The sequence below is a fragment of the Aulonocara stuartgranti genome (assembly GCF_965226115.1).
Source record: "Aulonocara stuartgranti genome assembly, chromosome: 7".
Classification (NCBI taxonomy): Eukaryota; Metazoa; Chordata; class Actinopteri; order Cichliformes; family Cichlidae; genus Aulonocara; species Aulonocara stuartgranti.
In genome coordinates this window covers 9,979,549-9,997,700 of record NC_138945.1, presented here as the reverse complement: position 1 = coordinate 9,997,700, position 18,152 = coordinate 9,979,549, and the positions used below count along the sequence as shown (strand labels likewise).

General features: G+C 40.0%; 1 protein-coding gene across 1 annotated transcript in view; it reads left to right on the top strand.

The window, feature by feature from the left end:
- The first annotated feature begins 859 nt into the window (after positions 1-859).
- Positions 860-18,152, top strand: part of cpne2 (copine II) — a 56,534-nt gene continuing 39,241 nt past the window's right edge. Inside the window, exons 1-6 of the mRNA XM_082539432.1 lie at positions 860-956; positions 1,056-1,153; positions 6,905-7,098; positions 15,636-15,815; positions 16,003-16,077; positions 16,759-16,830. Of these exons, the coding sequence (XP_082395558.1) occupies positions 6,922-7,098; positions 15,636-15,815; positions 16,003-16,077; positions 16,759-16,830 (504 nt within the window). The 5' untranslated portion in view covers positions 860-956; positions 1,056-1,153; positions 6,905-6,921. The remainder of the gene's footprint in view (positions 957-1,055; positions 1,154-6,904; positions 7,099-15,635; positions 15,816-16,002; positions 16,078-16,758; positions 16,831-18,152) is intronic.

The window sequence follows — 18,152 nt, the reverse complement described above, 5'->3', positions numbered from 1 at the left end:
TGCATGAGGATTACCAAAACTTGGGTCCTTTTACTTCAGGTGTTTGTGTGTGGATTGAAGCACTCGTGAGTCCTTAAAAGGTTAGACACAAATCATTGTAAACATTTATGAAGGTTAGTTTACGCTTGTGGATCATATCGTACGCATTTGCAACCCTTTGGAGGCAAATTTCTCTCCGTAGAAGATGGATTTGCTTTGCTTGCTATTCTTGCACAATGTTCATATGAAATTATCAGAAAAATGTTGTGTATACCCCAGGATCAACGAGACTCTGAAACTGTGGGCGTGCTTACAAGCAGCACATAAAAACATGCAAATGTGACTAAAGATGTCAAGTTTTACAAGGGTAATTTACATTTTATTGAAATTCAACTAAATAACAATGGAAACTACAATAAGACTGAATACATAACACATAAAATACTGCGCATGCAGATGTACATGCTTTGGCTTTGCTGCGTTTAGCAGAAGCAAAAAATACTTTCAAAATAATGCTTTAAAGTGCTGATTCTTTCGTGCTTTTGAGTACTGTAAATAGCCTTATTTTACATCTAATGTGGCTGTAGTGTTAAAAGAAAGTTAACAAACTTGGGGCCTGGTGTCTGTACTATTCACAAGGAAGAAGATTAAAGTCATGTTTTAGAGATAAACTAAGTACTTAGTAAATTAAAAAAAATCAAAATAATAAATGTTTTAAATGTGGAATAAATGCATTCCCCGTATTAACTAGGGTATAAAAACATGCATCTTTTCCCTGTTCTGTAATTTTATGGAAAACATAGACACTGATCGCTCATGAATGACTAACCGGAAGTAGTTTTTTCTGCTTGACTCTTCCGCTTTTGTTTTGGGAGTGGGTTTGTCGTACTTCCGCTGTGAGGCCACCACTGTTGGCTTTATTAAACTCCGTCCTTCAGTGGCCGGGCGCAGAGAGCACAGTCCAGGCTACGAGGATGGTTTGTGTTCACACACTGTTGCGCCTTCCAGGATACTCCGGTTAAAAAAAAAAATTAATAATAAAAAAAATGTTAACCTCAGCTTTCACTCCTTTATAGGAAAATTGGCTCTGCTTTTCCTCTCTCTTTACTGTGCGCAGCACTTAAAGATTTTTTTAAGTGAAAAGCGGCGGAGAAGTTGTTCGTCATTTACCGAGGTGAGTCGGTTTCACATTTTCCTGTTGGGTTTACATTAGAAGAAGAGATCTGACAGCAGCTCCCGAGTCAAAGGGGAACCGGGGAGCTTCTAAGACGCAAAAATAACCCTTGCAGCCAAAATGTACAGTCGGTGTGCTTCTCTTGGAGGTTAATCACGGAAGGATGTGGGGAAGATGTCATGTTTTGACGAGCACCTTTCATGTAGGACCAAAAAAATATCACAGGAAATATGGTACAGAATAGACAGGTGTTGTGTTTGTGTGTGTGAAAGAGAGTTTTAATGGTCAAGTTGGCACATCTCTCTCCTTCATTCAGATCTGGAGTCTACTCTTCACTGATGTTGGCCACTTTGGCACCAATATGGCTCACCGGTCTTGTAATTACACTTAAAGCGTGCTGATCCTTCCGCTAGTATTAACAAGTTGGCATCTGCTTCCATGCTTTTTCCGCCTCAGTCAGTCACTTTAAGCTGCCTGCCCATCCTGCAGGTGTGAGCAGGTGTGAAGCTTTTTGGCACGGTCAGTACAGTCAGAGGCCTGCACCTGGACCTGGATTTTGTTTGTGTTTTCTTTCTACAGTGCACTCATACACAAAGTGCATCATGTAGCCAAAAATGATGCAATAGCAGCTCTAGGTCTTTTAGAGCCACAGTACAAGAAACATGCAGTTTTGTGAGGTTCAGTTGCTTTTAGAAAACATTCATCCTGCTCACCCCCCCCCCCCCCCCCCCCCTCCCCCCATGTCTCAAATATTGCGGACCTATCCTGAATCCAGTTAAAGTGCAGCACAGTTCACTTGAGCAATATACTGCACACCTTTTAAAGCTGCTCTGGTGCATTGTAGCATACTTCATGAAGCCATGTTTTCTTTGATAATGCTATTTGGCAATCTGTGATGTCTTTTTATTCTTAATCATTCAGACTTCTATATAAGGGATAGAGCAGGTGTCAGCTTAAAGCTGGATTTATCCCACTCTCTGCTCCTTCTCTCACTGGAGTTGTTAATAGCATCTATAAATACAGGAGACTGCCACTGAGACCATAAACAAGGAGCGAGTGAGTAAAAGTAGTTGAGCCAGTCAAAACACGCTTTTCTCCACCTATGAATGATAAAGCGAGTGAATGAAAATGTTGCACTGGTATTTTCAGTGCATCACCACTACCAGTTTGACATCACAGTGGAGCTGAGCGGGAGGAGCACGCTGCTTATGACACATTAGTATCTTAGCAACAGACAGCATCCTTTTAGCATGCCGCTGTGAGAACAAAACCACTGATCTGGACACGGGTGCGGTGCTGTTTGTATTGTCCTTAAAGCCACCTGGGAATTATTTCAAATGCAATACCACTGAGAATATATTCACAACATTTTTTACTAAAATCAGCAATTGTTTCAAGATGTGTGTGTGTGTGTGTGTGTGTGTGTGTGTGTGTGTGTGTGTGTGTGTGTGTATTCCCTCTTTCTGTTTTTTCCGTTCCTAGCCTGAGGCTTCTTTAGTTTAGAGGTAATGGCTTTGATCTGGGCTCAGGGCAGCGTGTGTGTGTGTGTGTGTGTGTGTGTCTTTGCAGTGCTTAATCCTGGGTATCATTGGGTTTATCACAGGGTAACTATGACTCTCATAATGCCCCCAGTGGATTTTTTTTTACACCAGTGTTGTTTTATTTGTACTCATTGGGTATTTTTAGCCAACCAGAACCATTTGTGTGATTAAGCCGAATTCTCAAGGTGATCTGATGTAATGGGGATTTACTAATTCTGTTATCTGGGTAAACTTCCACTCATTTCGTTAGATATCACATATGTCAAACAACTTAAAAAAACAAACAAACTGTGACATTAAAATGTTACTTCCATTCGACAAATGTCAAACACTGATTTCTGTAATTGTGCTCTCTGCGTGGCAACAGATACAGACACCCAGGGTGTTGGGAGCATCTCGTGTTCTCTCCTCAGCGGTGTCTCCAGTAATTTAGGATTTGGTTGGATACAGCGTAAGATGAGCACATGCACATGCTTGTCTGTTAGAGTTACGTCAAGGAAACTGCGGTTTATCCTGGACACCAGCCATCTGTGTGTATGTAACAGCAACCTACAGTTTTACATTTACATTACATGAGAGTAGCACATTTATTTACTCACTCTTCGTGGCACTGGCAGACACTTTTGAGCTGATGGTGACCATAGGTTATGAATAATATTGATATTGGCTGTTTATCTTTTTTTCATGACAGCCTAACAGGAAAATCTCTGCACATCTGTTTCTGTCATTTTAAGCCTCGGTAATGTTTCAGCCAGTTTCTGTACCTGCACTCTGTTTTAGTTTGGTCTAATTAATTGTCCATTTACTGAGCAGCCATTTTGGCTCAGGGTAAACACAGGTGTAATTAATAACTCTAATTATGGCTCTGTTCCATTTGGATGAGGTGCTGGCATTGTGTATGCTCACTGACAAGAATGGCATCAACATGCTAAATAGAACAGGACCATAACTTAGTTTTATCAGATATACCTGTGTTCACCGGTGTTAAGCTCATAAACACATGTTTTATTCACAGTTGCATGTAGAAAACATCAAATGTTTAAACTGAGAAAATGTGTCATTTTAAGATGACTTTGAATTGGATGACAGCAACACATTTAAAAAAAACAAAAGGCCGTTAAAGTAAGTGGCACTAAAAAGAAACAGCTGGAGGAACATTTTGTGACTAATTGGGTTAAGTGGCAACAGGTCAGTAAGATGATGGGGTATAAAAAGAACAAGTAACGATGGGACAAGGTTCAACAATCTGCAAAAAACTATCTTCACAAATTGTGGAACAATTTTCAGCATTTTTCAGAATCAATATAAAACTACAAAGACTTTGAATATCTCCTCACCTACAGTACATAATATCATCAAAAGAGAATCGAGAGAAATCTCTGTGCACAAGTCTGGAAAACATTATTTAATGCCTGTAATCCTCTGGTACTGCATTTACAGTGGGGCAAAAAAGTATTTAGTCAGCCACCGATTGTGCAAGTTCCCCCACTTAAAATGATGACAGAGGTCAGTAATTTGCACCAGAGGTACACTTCAACTGTGAGAGACAGAATGTGAAAAAAAAATCCATGAATTCACATGGTAGGATTTGTAAAGAATTTATTCGTAAATTAGGGTGGAAAATAAGTATTTGGTCACCTCAAACAAGGAAAATCTCTGGCTCTCACAGACCTGTAACGTCTTCTGTAAGAAGTTTTTCTGTCCCCCACTCGTTACCTGTATGAATGGCACCTGTTTGAACTCATCATCTGTATAAAAGACACCTGTCCACAGCCTCAAACAGTCAGACTCCAAACTCCGCCATGGCCAAGACCAAAGAGCTTTCGAAGGACACCAGGAAAAGTATTGTAGATCTGCACCAGACTGGGAAGAGTGAATCTACAATAGGCAAGCAGCTTGGTGTGAAAAAATCAACTGTGGGAGCAATCATCAGAAAATGGAAGACATACAAGACCACTGATAATCTCCCTCGATCTGGGGCTCCACGCAAGATCTCATCCCGTGGGGTCAAAATGATCATGAGAACGGTGAGCAAAGATCCCAGAACCACACGGGGGGACCTGGTGAATGACCTGCAGAGAGCTGGGACCAAAGTAACAAAGGTCACCATCAGTAACACACTACAACGGCAGGGAATCAAATCCCGCAGTGCCAGACGTGTTCCGCTGCTGAAGCCAGTGCATGTCCAGGCCCGTCTGAAGTTTGCCAGAGAGCACATGGATGATACAGCAGAGGATTGGGAGAATGTCATGTGGTCAGATGAAACCAAAGTAGAACTTTTTGGTATAAACTCAACTCGTCGTGTTTGGAGGAAGAAGAATACTGAGTTGCATCCCAAGAACACCATACCTACTGTGAAGCATGGGGGTGGAAACATCATGCTATGGGGCTGTTTTTCTGCCAAGGGGACAGGACGACTGATCCGTGTTAAGGACAGAATGAATGGGGCCATGTATCGTGAGATTTTGAGCCAAAACCTCCTTCCATCAGTGAGAACTTTGAAGATGAAACGAGGCTGGGTCTTCCAACATGACAATGATCCAAAACACACCGCCCGGGCAACAAAGGAGTGGCTCCGTAAGAAGCATTTGAAAGTCCTGGAGTGGCCTAGCCAGTCTCCAGACCTCAACCCCATAGAAAATCTGTGGCGGGAGTTGGAAGTCCGTGTTGCTCGGCGACAGCCCCAAAACATCACTGCTCTCGAGAAGATCTGCATGGAGGAATGGGCCAAAATACCAGCTACTGTGTGTGCAAACCTGGTAAAGACCTATAGTAAACGTTTGACCTCTGTTATTGCCAACAAAGGTTATGTTACAAAGTATTGAGTTGTATTTTTGTTATTGACCAAATACTTATTTTCCACCCTGATTTACGAATAAATTCTTTACAAATCCTACCATGTGGATTCATGGATTTTTTTTTTCACATTCTGTCTCTCACAGTTGAAGTGTACCTCTGGTGCAAATTACTGACCTCTGTCATCATTTTAAGTGGGGGAACTTGCACAATCGGTGGCTGACTAAATACTTTTTTGCCCCACTGTAAAGTGGGCACCATTCTGTCATGGAAATCATCTAAAGGGCTCGGGAACACTTCCAGGAATCGCTGCCTGTTAACACAGAAATTCTGTTTGGAAAACATGGACCAAAGAGGAGAGGGATCATCAAGCTTGCACCTTGGACCAACTCGAGTCAAAAGCCTGTATCTTGTATGTTAGGGTGGTGCATTAGTGCCTATGGAGTTAGCAATGTGCCCATGCTGAAAGATGTATACAGGTTTTAGATCAACATATGGCTGCATCCAGTCGACCCCTTTTTCAGGCAAGGCCTTGCATATTTCAGCAAGATAAAGCCCAACCACAGCTACTCCAACAGCACAGTATAAGAGCTCGGGTGTTAAACTGACCTGCCTACAGTCCAGACCATTTAGCTGTTGGAAAAATTTAGTGCAAAGAAAACATACAACAGAGATCCAGTGCTGCTGAGCAGCTAGAATCCTATATCAAACAAAAATGGGATGGCTTGCCTCTCCCAAAAGTCCAGCAGCAGGTCTCCTCAGTTCCCAGACATTTATACACTGTTGTGTTGCTGTCAGCAATTTCATAATGACCTTAATGCTGTCTTAAAATAGTACATTTTCTCATTTTAAACATATGATATATTTTCTATGTTCTATTCCGGGTGGCTGCAGCTCAGGAGGTATAGCAGGTCATCTAGAAACCAAAAGGTTGGTGGTTGATATGCCAGATATCCTTTGGTTGCTCTCTGATGCTCCCATCACACAGTGAGTGAACACTTATGCAAAAAAGTACAGAAGAAGGTGTTTATAGGAATGTGAGTGAATGTGCGCCTATGCTGTGATGCAGGCTGTAACAGCTCTGCTATGATGGTACTCTGCAGAGGATAAATTCATTTAGTCTGTGAAAAAATAACCCTCACCACTTCACAGAGCCAAAGGTAGCATCTTCAGGTGTAATGTTTCCACCAGCTAACTGCACGTAATGCAGAGAGTTTTAGTTCACTGTCATGATATCACTGCACATATTCTCATTGCACAAGCTGAGAATGTGCTGAGATTTGTTATTAATAATCACAGCAGCTCTGTTTTATCTTATTTTTGTCAATCGACAGGATGACATATTTGGTTAAGTGTCAAGAAGTATGAAACTAAAAGTCTTTCTGCCTACTTCTGCCTGTTTGCTTTCCTTCAGGGTGATCAGGTGTGACCATGGCCTACACACTGGGCTTGGCCACTGATGGCCAGAAGCGCAGTGTCGGACCTCAGCACTGTGTCACACGGGTGGAGTTGTCGGTCACTGCGTCCAGCCTGCTCGATCGAGATGTAGCCTCCAAGTCGGATCCATTCTGCGTTCTCTTCCACGAAGTGGATGGAAACTGGGTGGAGGTACAGTAAAGGATGGAGAGACATACATCCTTTATAAGATAAGATAACCTTTATTAGTCCCACGTGTGGGAAATTTGTTTCCCACACCTTTATGAACAAGTGATGAGAAAGACTACAGAAAATGACACGAGAAATGAGAGGATTGTTTTGTTTTAATGGTGCAGAATCAATGGAGAATGGAATGGCAGACTGAAGAGGAAAGGCCGAACAGAGAGTTGATATATTACTGTTAAGATCATAAGTAGTCAAACCCATGTTGGCGCTTCTTCACACTGTGTATAGCGACTCCTGGGAGGTGGAGAGAGAAGATTAAAGTGCAGAAATAAAAAGATTGAGGGGAGGATGGAAAATTTGAATAATTCTAAGAAGTGCTTTTAAGGTTACATCCACCATGCTGGCTCCTCGAGGAAAGGGAACCAGAAGGTTTTGTTTGTAGTCTATGATACTCTGCAGGAAGAGCCTATAGGTTGTGAGTCAGATCCAAAGTCATGATGTCTTGACCATCTGGCATCAGCCATGGCATGCTGAGCCCAATAGGATGTTGCAAGATTTATGAGCGGCATTCCAATCTAAGACAAGTAGTGTAGACTCGGGCAAAGGCACAAAAACCGGAAAGAGAGTCAGTAATACATGTTTGACATTTTTAAATCATTGCCATAAAATCTCAGGTTTCACGAGGATGCATCATCATGTTAAACAAAATTTTTTTCTGATTTAAACTTTGGAAAAGCACCAAATAAGGGGAAACACCAAAAGCTGCTACGATGACATTTCTCTTAAAGGTGCAGGGTTAAACTGAAGTGAAAGCCATATTTCCAATTAGAAGTGTGGCTTTCTGTTGCTGCATTTGAATTGCCTGGAATGGAAAAGGAATGTGTTCACAGAATATAAGAGAAATTTTTACAATTTGACAAGCTTACTTCACTTTAACACTCAATAACTGGGAAGTTGAGGATTAAAAATGCTTTGAGATAATCAAAAATTAACTAGAAAAGCATTTAGCTGTAAAAAAGTGACGCATTCTTTCTAATGACATCCAGTTGTGTAGAAATTTACAGGAAAACATCCATCAGCTCCTTTGCTCCTTGCCAGGCTAACTACTTGTCAGTCACTGCCCTAAGTTTCATAGTCAGATTTCATAAAGCTGAGGTATTGATTTTGAAAATGCTTAGGTTGAGACTTTACTGTGACCTTTACCAACCAGCGCGTGGTATCATGGTGGCTACGTGTATCTTTATTGAACAGGCAGTGGAAAACGAATGCCTTTGGCTGCTGCATTAGCTGTTCATTGGATTTTAAGGCCTTTAGTGTTATTTTTTTGACATTTATAAGTCAGAAACTGGTAACTATGTGTATAGTGGCTTGGTGGTCCATACCAGTGATGAGAAATGCCCATCGGGGATAAAGCCACTCAGGTGGTTTTAATCATTTTGACTGTGTTGACTCTCATTCACTCACCTGTTCCTTGTATCCATTACAAGATGGCACTGAAGTCTAGTTGAATGGCATAAAACGTCACTTTATTCTCTTTAAACCAGAGCACAGGTCCAGACAGCATAAAGAAGTGATTATACCTTCGTTTTTGTTGTTGTTGGTTTTTACCGTTGACAAGAAAACTAACAGAGAATCAGAATCAGAATCAGAATACTTTATTGATCCCTGGGGGAAATTATTTAAGTAAACAACAGCTGTACTGAAATCCTTTCTGGTCAGTAGAGGCTCTCACTGATGTGTGCTCATGACTCAAAGCAGAAAGTTACTGGTTTGAAATCAGCTGCTAATTCTTCTTCTCTGCTTCGGCTTTATGGACAGCTGGAGAGTCCAAAGCAGAAGAAACAGATCTTAGCTCAGTAGCTTTGATGCACCTTTAATTTATCTGCCGCAGTACCCGCTGAATGAGGGGAAGGAGTTAATGGTACAAATATGTGTAAATACGTTTTCCCAAAAGCTCATTGAGATGGTTTGCTAAGGCAAACAAAATGCTAGGAGAGCATTATTAGAACAGTAGTATGATTGTGATTAGGGCAAGCCTGGCTCGTTTGGGTTGTTTCCTGCAAATAGCAACAACTGGGGTAATAGGTTGAAGTGCAGCAACTCTGTTGCTAAATTCCAGTTTGTATCAGATCTTGGTCAGTTGGTTTTGCTGTTTGTTAGCTATTTTTATATAGTTCTCAGTTCACAGTAATTATGTATTTTTCTTGGGTTAGTTTATATTAACAGGTCTTCAAACGCTTCATCCAGCTTTGTGAAGTCATCTTTTTGCCATTACTAATTCACTTTAAGCGCACTTGAGGCGCAGTAAAAGTACACAGTGCACGTCGACTGTTGCTGTGAGCTTGAGTCAGGTTTGAAGCGTCGGTGCAGAGGTCCAACATGAGAAGATGGTAATAATCATGAGGCCATTTTCAAGACTCCAGCACACTGCTCACGAAAATCAATAGGCAGAATCATTGCCAGCTACTATATTTCTAAACAGAGCAGCTTAGCAAACATCTGTTTTGAAGATTTCCAGAAACGTGGTGCATGTGATGGAGACGACTGACCGTCGCAGTTGGAACGGACATTTGATGACGTTTAAACTACCAGCCCACTTGCTCAAAGTCCATATTATGTCGGAACAGCACTGTTAATATTTTGTGCATTCACTGCTAGGAAGTGGCTGTCATGTGTCCTGATCATACATGGTCTATCCATGTAGACCCACTGAGGAAACAAGTTGAAGATGCTCAAGAGGAAGACGGTGATGAAGCTTTGGTGTGTGCAGACTCCTCCTTCGAATCTTCTGCAGCTAACAGCTGGTCAACAGAGCAATCTGGGTTTTTTTTGTGTGTGTGTGTGTGTGTGTGTGTGTGTGTGTGTGTGTGTGTGTGTGTGTGTGTGTTTGTGTGTTTGTGTGTAGGCGAGTGCCTCGGGTTGCAGCTAGCTGTCGGTCAGCAGGGCATGTGGCTCCGATGTGAAATTGCCAACAGTTACCATAGCAACGGGAAGGGAAACAAAAGCTTAGTGCTCCTAGAGTGAGGCAACGATGGAGGAGGCGAAATGAGGCCCGAACCTTTTCGCGGATATTATCCACAGCTCGCTGTTTTACTCACACTCAGCTTTCTCACTTCTCTGATCTCCTCCTGTTCCTTTCAGTTTTTTTCTCTGATTGTCTTTCTCGTTCCTGTCGCCAGCCTTCCCCTCTCTAGGTCTCCGTGTCTCAGTCTCTTGTCTATCTTCGTCTGTCTTGTGAGCTAGAGGTGTGAGAAGCAGCTGGGTCCATCGGGGAGGGGAAAGAGAGAAAAAGTGGGTACGAAAGGGTAAGAGTGTGAGAACGAGGAGGTGCGAGAGAGGGAGATGAGAAAAGGGTGCAGCAGAAGGCGAGGGGGAAATTATCCAGAGAAAGACAGGAGGATGAGGAGGAGGAGGAGAGAAAGACAGCGAGGTGATGACATGAATGAGTGACAGAACAAGAAGAAGGCAAAAGAAAGTGAATGACTGTAGCCATAAATGGGAGATAGCAGCCAAAGTTAGTGTTAGAAAGTCTTTGAAGAATGTGATAGGTCTACAGAAATATGGATCTCAGCTATGTAAATGATGTGGCACCCAAGTATCACACTACCGAGGCTATTTTCTAAATCCAAGGATTTTTTTTCTCCGAGCTTCCAACTCCAAATCCCAATACTAATCTCAACACGTGTTATAAACCGAGATATAAGCCTGTAGAACTGTAAGTGAGAACTCATAGGCAGTGGCATATTCAAACCAGAGGGTTTAAAAATCTAACAGTCCTCTGCAGTAAATGCAGCCTTATTTATTAGATCTACATTTGTGATACTAAATGATACTCAACAGTAAGTTTTGTTATAATTCATTCCAATGTAAACTGGCCTATGCATGGTTCACATTAAGCCCCATATAACTGACATTTTGTAGTAATTTTCATCTTTAAATACGTTATAAGAATATTAAAAAATGTGTCTTAAAAAATAAACACACCTCTACATTTATCACAAGTTCAAAGCTCTACGATTAGTCCCCAGAGTTCCAAGTTTCCAGTAATTTAAATTCCTACGTTATTAAATTTAGCTGTTCGATCAAAAGAATAGAAATTCAGCACACGGACAGTCAGTTCATACAAGTGTATGATTAATATTAGGTTTAAAACTTTCCACACCAGAGTATTGTTTTGAATTTTCCACTCGTAAATGATTAAGGACTCCCCAGAATATTTGATATGTAATTACACATATCAAAAGTAAGAGCAGAAAATTAGATTTTTTTCTTTTTTTTTCTCTTTTGCATAACATGAAAACACTCATTGCTAGAATATTATTTCAGTGGCGGTAAAGGCTCCTTCGTATCATCTGTAAATAGACTGAATGACTGAAAATGTTGTGCGCCAGACTATTTTAAACTGAAGCTGAACATAATCTGCTCCAGATCGGGTTATGCAGTAAGCACAAGTTACCATGGTGATCAATCCATGTTCAAAGAGACACTGAAAACTCAGACTTTCAGCTCAGTAACCCATAACATACAACAAAGTTAGTGAGTGCACAATAAACACGGGATATTTAGAAGCCTCAGTAAATGGTGGTAAATAGACTGAAGCTTAAAGGAAAGTGAACTTTGGACATGATTCGGGACACAAAGAAGACACAAATTATATTAAAATTGTTGTAGCTGATGACTAAATAAGTAACTTTTGCTGACAGCCACTGTGTTGCATTTTTTATGGTTATAACACATTAAATTTAAACTGTAAAGCCAAAGCACACTTTCACTGGTACATTTTTGCACCTGCCAGTTGTCAGTGTTTAGCAGAGATTGTTTTGGTGCTGTAGGCTGGTCCTAGTGATTATTTATTAGCAACATCATCACCGATGTCTTTAGAGCCGCTTTGGTTTGTTTCATTGATTCAACATCTTGGTATTGAGCTGTTGGGCTGAAGTGTCCTTGTTATGTTATGGGGTGCGGGTTGTTGGGGGAGGTTCTCCCTGTCTGCTGAATGAAAAAAATAAAAGTGTCCGCTCAAATCTAAGGCACGAACACTTATAACAGATTGCTTCTAAATTCCTTTAACTCACTATAAATTAAGCTGCGGGATGCACATCCATTGCATTTGTTTTGTTAAAAGTCTATTTATTTATCTATCATAACCCTATCAGTACCTGTACTTTTCTTCCTGTACCTGTTTCCTCCAGCTGCAGTTCTACAGCTTAATTTTTCCTACAGCGGGCAGTGCCTCTATCTGAAGTAATCTCAGTGACCTGTATTGTTGTTTTTCTTTTTTATCTAGTAGTAAACATAAACAGATAAGAAACGAAAGGAGGCATGAAGCGCCAGAGGGATCTGATTCATTTCTAAAGCTCAGTGAACCAGGATCAAATCCACAGAGGCACTGCTATGAGATTTTAGCCTGCTGGCGTGCTGTGATGTCCCAATAATTTGAGTTTTTAAGCTACGAAGTGCAGCCATTCTCCACTGCTCCCTTCCCATGAGTCAGACAGATGGATAAGTGCTGCAAGCACCGGTAGCAGGGTGAAGTTAAAACCTTTTTCCTGCTGGAGTATCTCAGTTCTGTACTAATATCATTACCTACAGTCAGAGAGAAATGTATCTTAGATAAAAGCATTCACAGAGGCACGAGAAAGGTACATTTTATAGAACAGAATAGAATAGAATAGAATAGAATAGAATAGAATAGAATAGAATAGCCCTTTATTGTTATTGTACATGTACTGGACAGAATTAAAATAAAATATAAATATAAATAAAATGTAAATAGTAAAGACATCAGGAATAAATAGCAAACAAGAATAGTGAAAGGAGTATATACAATATATATGAACATTGGAAGATCGTATGCAACCACTTGCATTAGAACAGCTAAGTAATAGATGGCGGTACTGCTGTTTGCTGCAGGGGTTTTTGAGTAAAGACTGGTGAATAGAAAATATACCAGGATTCTGCAGAATTGGAGATTCGTTTAAGGTTAATAAACTGTCTAGATGTGCCTTCAGTAAATGTTACTATGAATAAAAGTGTTAGATGTTGGGAAATGGGCTCAAGAAAAAAACTGTTCGATGTTTGGCTGGTCTTAGACACTATAGGGCAATAGTGATGGCTCCATAGTTTGATGGTTGACATATTTGCTTGGCAAACTAAAGGTCACTGTTTGAGTTCCAGCTAGAGACACAAATCCCCTTTTGGGTTGTATCAGGAGGGGTATCTGGTTTAAAACTGCCAAATCAAATATGTGATGGTATCTGACTCTTTATGTCAAAGGAGCAGCATTACAACAGCATACAATTATTGAACAGATTAGCCTATGAAAATACGTCTACTGTACAAGTGTAAAATTTACGCCCTCCTTCACATTTTCAAAATCCGTTCAGTGAGACAGATTGGAGTTATTGGAGGCTGATTTTGGCCCCTGGGCTTTGTGTTTGACACCAAAGGTCCCATAGGTTTGGAGATCATCAATAAGAGTTTTCCTTTCAAAAAGAATTTCACTTTTTTGGTGTGTATCAAAGTTCAGTTAGTTTAATTTAAATTCTCCAGATTGAAATTCTAGACATCCAGTGGTTTGCATTTCATCCCTCCCGTCTCCGTTATAGGAATGAGCTGAACTTTTTTAAGGCCTTTTATATTCAGTGGTGACAGGCTGAGTATATGTGACCTCGTTTAATGATTGTACGTGTCGTGGGTGAGTCAGGCTGGAGAGTAGTGGGATGAGCCAGTCAACTACCTGGTTTAGAAGAGTCAGAGCAAAGAACATGACTCTCACAGCACTCTTTTCAGGCACCCACACCCTCTTATCTGTCTGCTGTCTGAACTGCTCTCTGGGGCCTTGAGAACACAGCGCATTGAGAAACATCAAAAACAATGGCTTTAGGGGAAAGGGCCCTTAAATTGGATAAAGTGCTGTCAGACGGCTGCAGCTTTTTAGGACTTTGTTTTGGTTTAAGGATACATTTACTACAAACCACCGCAGCAGGCTACTTTAAAAGTTCAGATAAATCTGCTGTTCTTTATCAACCCAACGTCAGACAAAGGTTTAATATTTATAGGAATCTATAGTAATTCTGGGGATGGCAGGTAGGAGGCACATTGTTGGGTCTCTGTCTAACACACTCCCACAGATTTGATCATCACTGGCCAAGTTTGTTTTGTTTTTTTAGCTGCATCTTGTTATCGGGGGGAATCCTGGCTTCGAGTGGGCGCCACAGACTTTACGACATGCTGGTGTCACAATCAGGGATGCTGAAGAGTTGCCCGAGGCTGATTCTTGTTTAATGCATTCAGTATTAAATGTTTTTAGAGAAGTGTGTGTCAAAACTAATGTTAAGACTACACATCATTCTCTTGGAATCTCTAGAGTAAAAAAGATTGGAGAAACACAGACACGCATATGTAGCGACTCAAACTATTTTACAGTCGTTTGGTGCGTTACAGTTGCCAGATACATATCAGTATCACTTTATTAAATTGCATACTGTATGCATGTACATGCTTTGCTTTTTGTAAACACAAACAGTAATATTTTTATACTATATAAAAACTTGTTTGTTTTTTGCAGCTTTGTAAAATTCCAAAATAAAATCCAATTTTAATTTTAATTTTAATAATTTAAACTTTTGCAACTAAATACTCAAAAGTTAAATTGATGATTATGTATGATAGTATTTACATGTATTCATACTAATAATTCAATTCATTATTATGTTTCTAGTCATTTATTTTTAGTCTTTTAAGCTTTCATTAAGAATTTACAAACCTTCCGTATAAATTGCCACATGTTGCAAGATTGCAGATTCTACCCAGTCTTGCAGTTTTCCACAACAGAAGAGTCACAGTTACTTTAACCTATTATTTTGGCATTCAAGTCTTGTTTAAGGAACATGGACAGAAAACCAAGGGAAAAACTAGCCACTTGTGTTTTGCTGGAAGGGACGGAGCTTAGATTTTGTGGTGACTTTGAGACTGTTAGATGCAGGTGAGCAGCTATTTTGGTAATGTAGTGTCTACACAAAACCAGACTCTACAGGCAGGATTAAAAAAAGCTCTTTGTTAATGGTGGTAGAAAGCAATCCAAAACACAGGAACAAGGAAAAAAGGTCCAAACTCAAGACTTGAACTGGTAGAGGACACACAGGAAATCATAACAGATATCACAACAAAGGACAACCAAAGCTCTTTCTACAAACTGACACACTAAGACTAATCAGGATAACAGGGAACAACTGGGTACAAGAGGTGAGGCTAATGAGGTATAACAAAACAAAGGAAGTAAAACTAAGGATAAAACACAGAGGACTGCCAAAATAAAATAGAAACCAACTTAGCAGAGAGATGAAGACCTGACAACAGGACACAAGAGCATTCTGTTGAGGAAGGAATAACCTAGGTCATGATCAATTAAAAACAAGCGCTGGACAGAGCTCGATAGTTCAGGACCAGGACTATGACACGCTTGTGAATCGTTAAAAGGGACAATAGTGGAATTATTTAATTTTTACAGCATTTTTCTCTCCTTGTTTCTTGACCTTTAGCTGGGACGCACTGAAACAGCTGTGAACAACTTGAATCCAGTGTTTGGGGTGAAGTTCCAGGTGGACTACCACTTTGAAGAAATCCAGAAACTTCGCTTTGCCATGTTCGATGAAGACAAGTGTGCCACACAGCTCGACGAGCACGACTTCCTGGGAGCATTTGTTTGCACACTGGGAGTGGTACTGAATGATTTCTTCTTCTTTGGTTTGAAGTATATTCTTTATAACTACAGGTATAGTCTAGAGAAGAAGGGATAGGATAAACTGAACTAGATGGAATTTATTCTTACAATTAGATGCAGACTGTATTTTAAAGTGGATTTTTGCTCAATTTCAAAAATAAATAATTGTTGTCCTGATCCAATAGATTGTGTCCAATAAGAAACTTCACAGACCCCTGATCTTAGCCAATGGGAAGCAAGCTGGCAAAGGATCCATTACAGTAAGAATGTCTACTGTCTCTTAAAAGAAAATATTATGAACTATAAACTGAATATTATGAATATTATGAACTTATTTGTTTTTTAAAAACTTTATTTACAAAAATAAAATAGGAATGGTCCCGAGAAGAGACCAGATTATTTAAGGGTAAGTTCCCGTTGGATCGTCAGTTATGTTGGTTTAAATAAATTAAGTAAAGACACCCCAAGCTTATTAGCGTTAGTATTTTCCTTAAACTGGGGTGTGACAGGTCGCCATGTTGCCCCCAGATCTAATTAGAAGTAAGAGACTCAGAGCATGACCGCCATCATAAACAGCCCTCAGACCCTCTGAGGATCTGTTTAAAGGGTAGTCAGCAATCTAATAGTGCTGTATAAGGAATATATGGAAGTCACTAACCTGGTGACCTGGCCATGCACCTGATTGAAAGGTGTCAATGTCTCAATGCACTTAATGAGTTACAAGACAAATGTAAAAAATGCACACTGTGCTGTGTCACCTAAACTTGCTGTTGTCTGTGATGTTTACGTGAACGGTATGGCTACAGTCGCTGATCTTGATGTCATCGAGGCTGCTGCCGTTACCGTGTTTGCCAACGGTTCCTGTTGCTGTTGTTGATGTAAATGTTAATATTTGTGAGTGCTTCTGCTGCCGCTAATGTTGTGCGGTGCTCTTATTTTAGATAACAGCGCAGGAGTTGTCTGACAACAGAATCATCACTTTGACCCTGAGTGGGCGTAAACTGGATAAGAAGGTAGGCAGTTAGACCCCCGCATGCTCACACACGTACACACACTCAGGGTACAAATCCAAACACACACATACACACACACTCAGATATATTTGAGCATGCATACCACTTTAGGTCACACAAATACAGCCCACACAGACGAGATTTAAATGCTTTCATAGTCTTCACCTTTGTCTGCCAAACAACAGGCTATCAGGTGCTGGGGTAGCTGGAATTAAAACTGTTGTTTTGACACATTAAATATGTATTTTGGGATGTTTGCTGAAACAACTGCAACCTCCAACAGTCATTCCTGCAGCATTTAGTATTGGCAGATAATTTTGATTTAGTTCTAGTCATAGCCTTTTGACTAAAGCATAAAATGGCTTCAGTCATAATTTCGACATTTAAATTCTTTTGATTTCAGTTTAGTTTTAGTTTAGTATAAATATCATAAGATTATAGTAAAATAAAAAACAAAAAAACCACTGTATAATCTCCCAGTGTCAATTAAACCTTACTGCATAAGGTCGCTGATAACAAAGACTATAACAAAAATAATTTTTCAAAGAAATTTATTCAATAAAATTGTCCCTAACAACACTTTGTTTGAAACCACATTAAGGAAAAATTACATTCCCAAAGCCTGTTTATATCAGACTAAAATCACTGGGTGAAACCAGGAACCAGGACAAACAACATTTACAGGAAACGCACATTTGGGCCATATGTACTGCGGGCATGATTGAACTGAAAGTGTATTGTGTGTATTGTGTATGATGCTAGTGATTCTGGGATGTTAAAACAGGTATGGAAAGGGGTTTGAAGTATCCGGTGGGTTTGTAACAGCAACATGTTTCTAAACCCTGAAATATTAAAAAGTAAGTGCGCACAATGACTCAGCTGCCATAATAGGTGCTACCTTTATGTAACATTACAAGGTGTTTTGGCCTATGGTACAATGCACTGTGTACTACAGTACACATATGTACCTTTTAAACACTATAATGTGGTGTTATTTCCGATTGAAGGACAATTTTAAAAATTGTTGATATTATAAAATTGTTACATATTAAATATCGCCGTTTAAGCAGCTTTGATATACTGCAACTCAGAAACATCATAACTGTGAGTAGGATTCAAGCTCAAGCTGTGTACCTGCTGTATGCTGTAGTTAAAACTCCAGTGAATTAATTAAACAATCTGATCTTTTAAGTGTTCGAAGAAACTTTTTTTTTTAGAAATCACCTGTAGTTTTGCAGTTGTCATACAGTGGTTAGTGGTTGCAGTTTTGTGAAAGAGATAAGAGATGTAAACAGACAAAAAAAGACATGAGGGCAAATTCA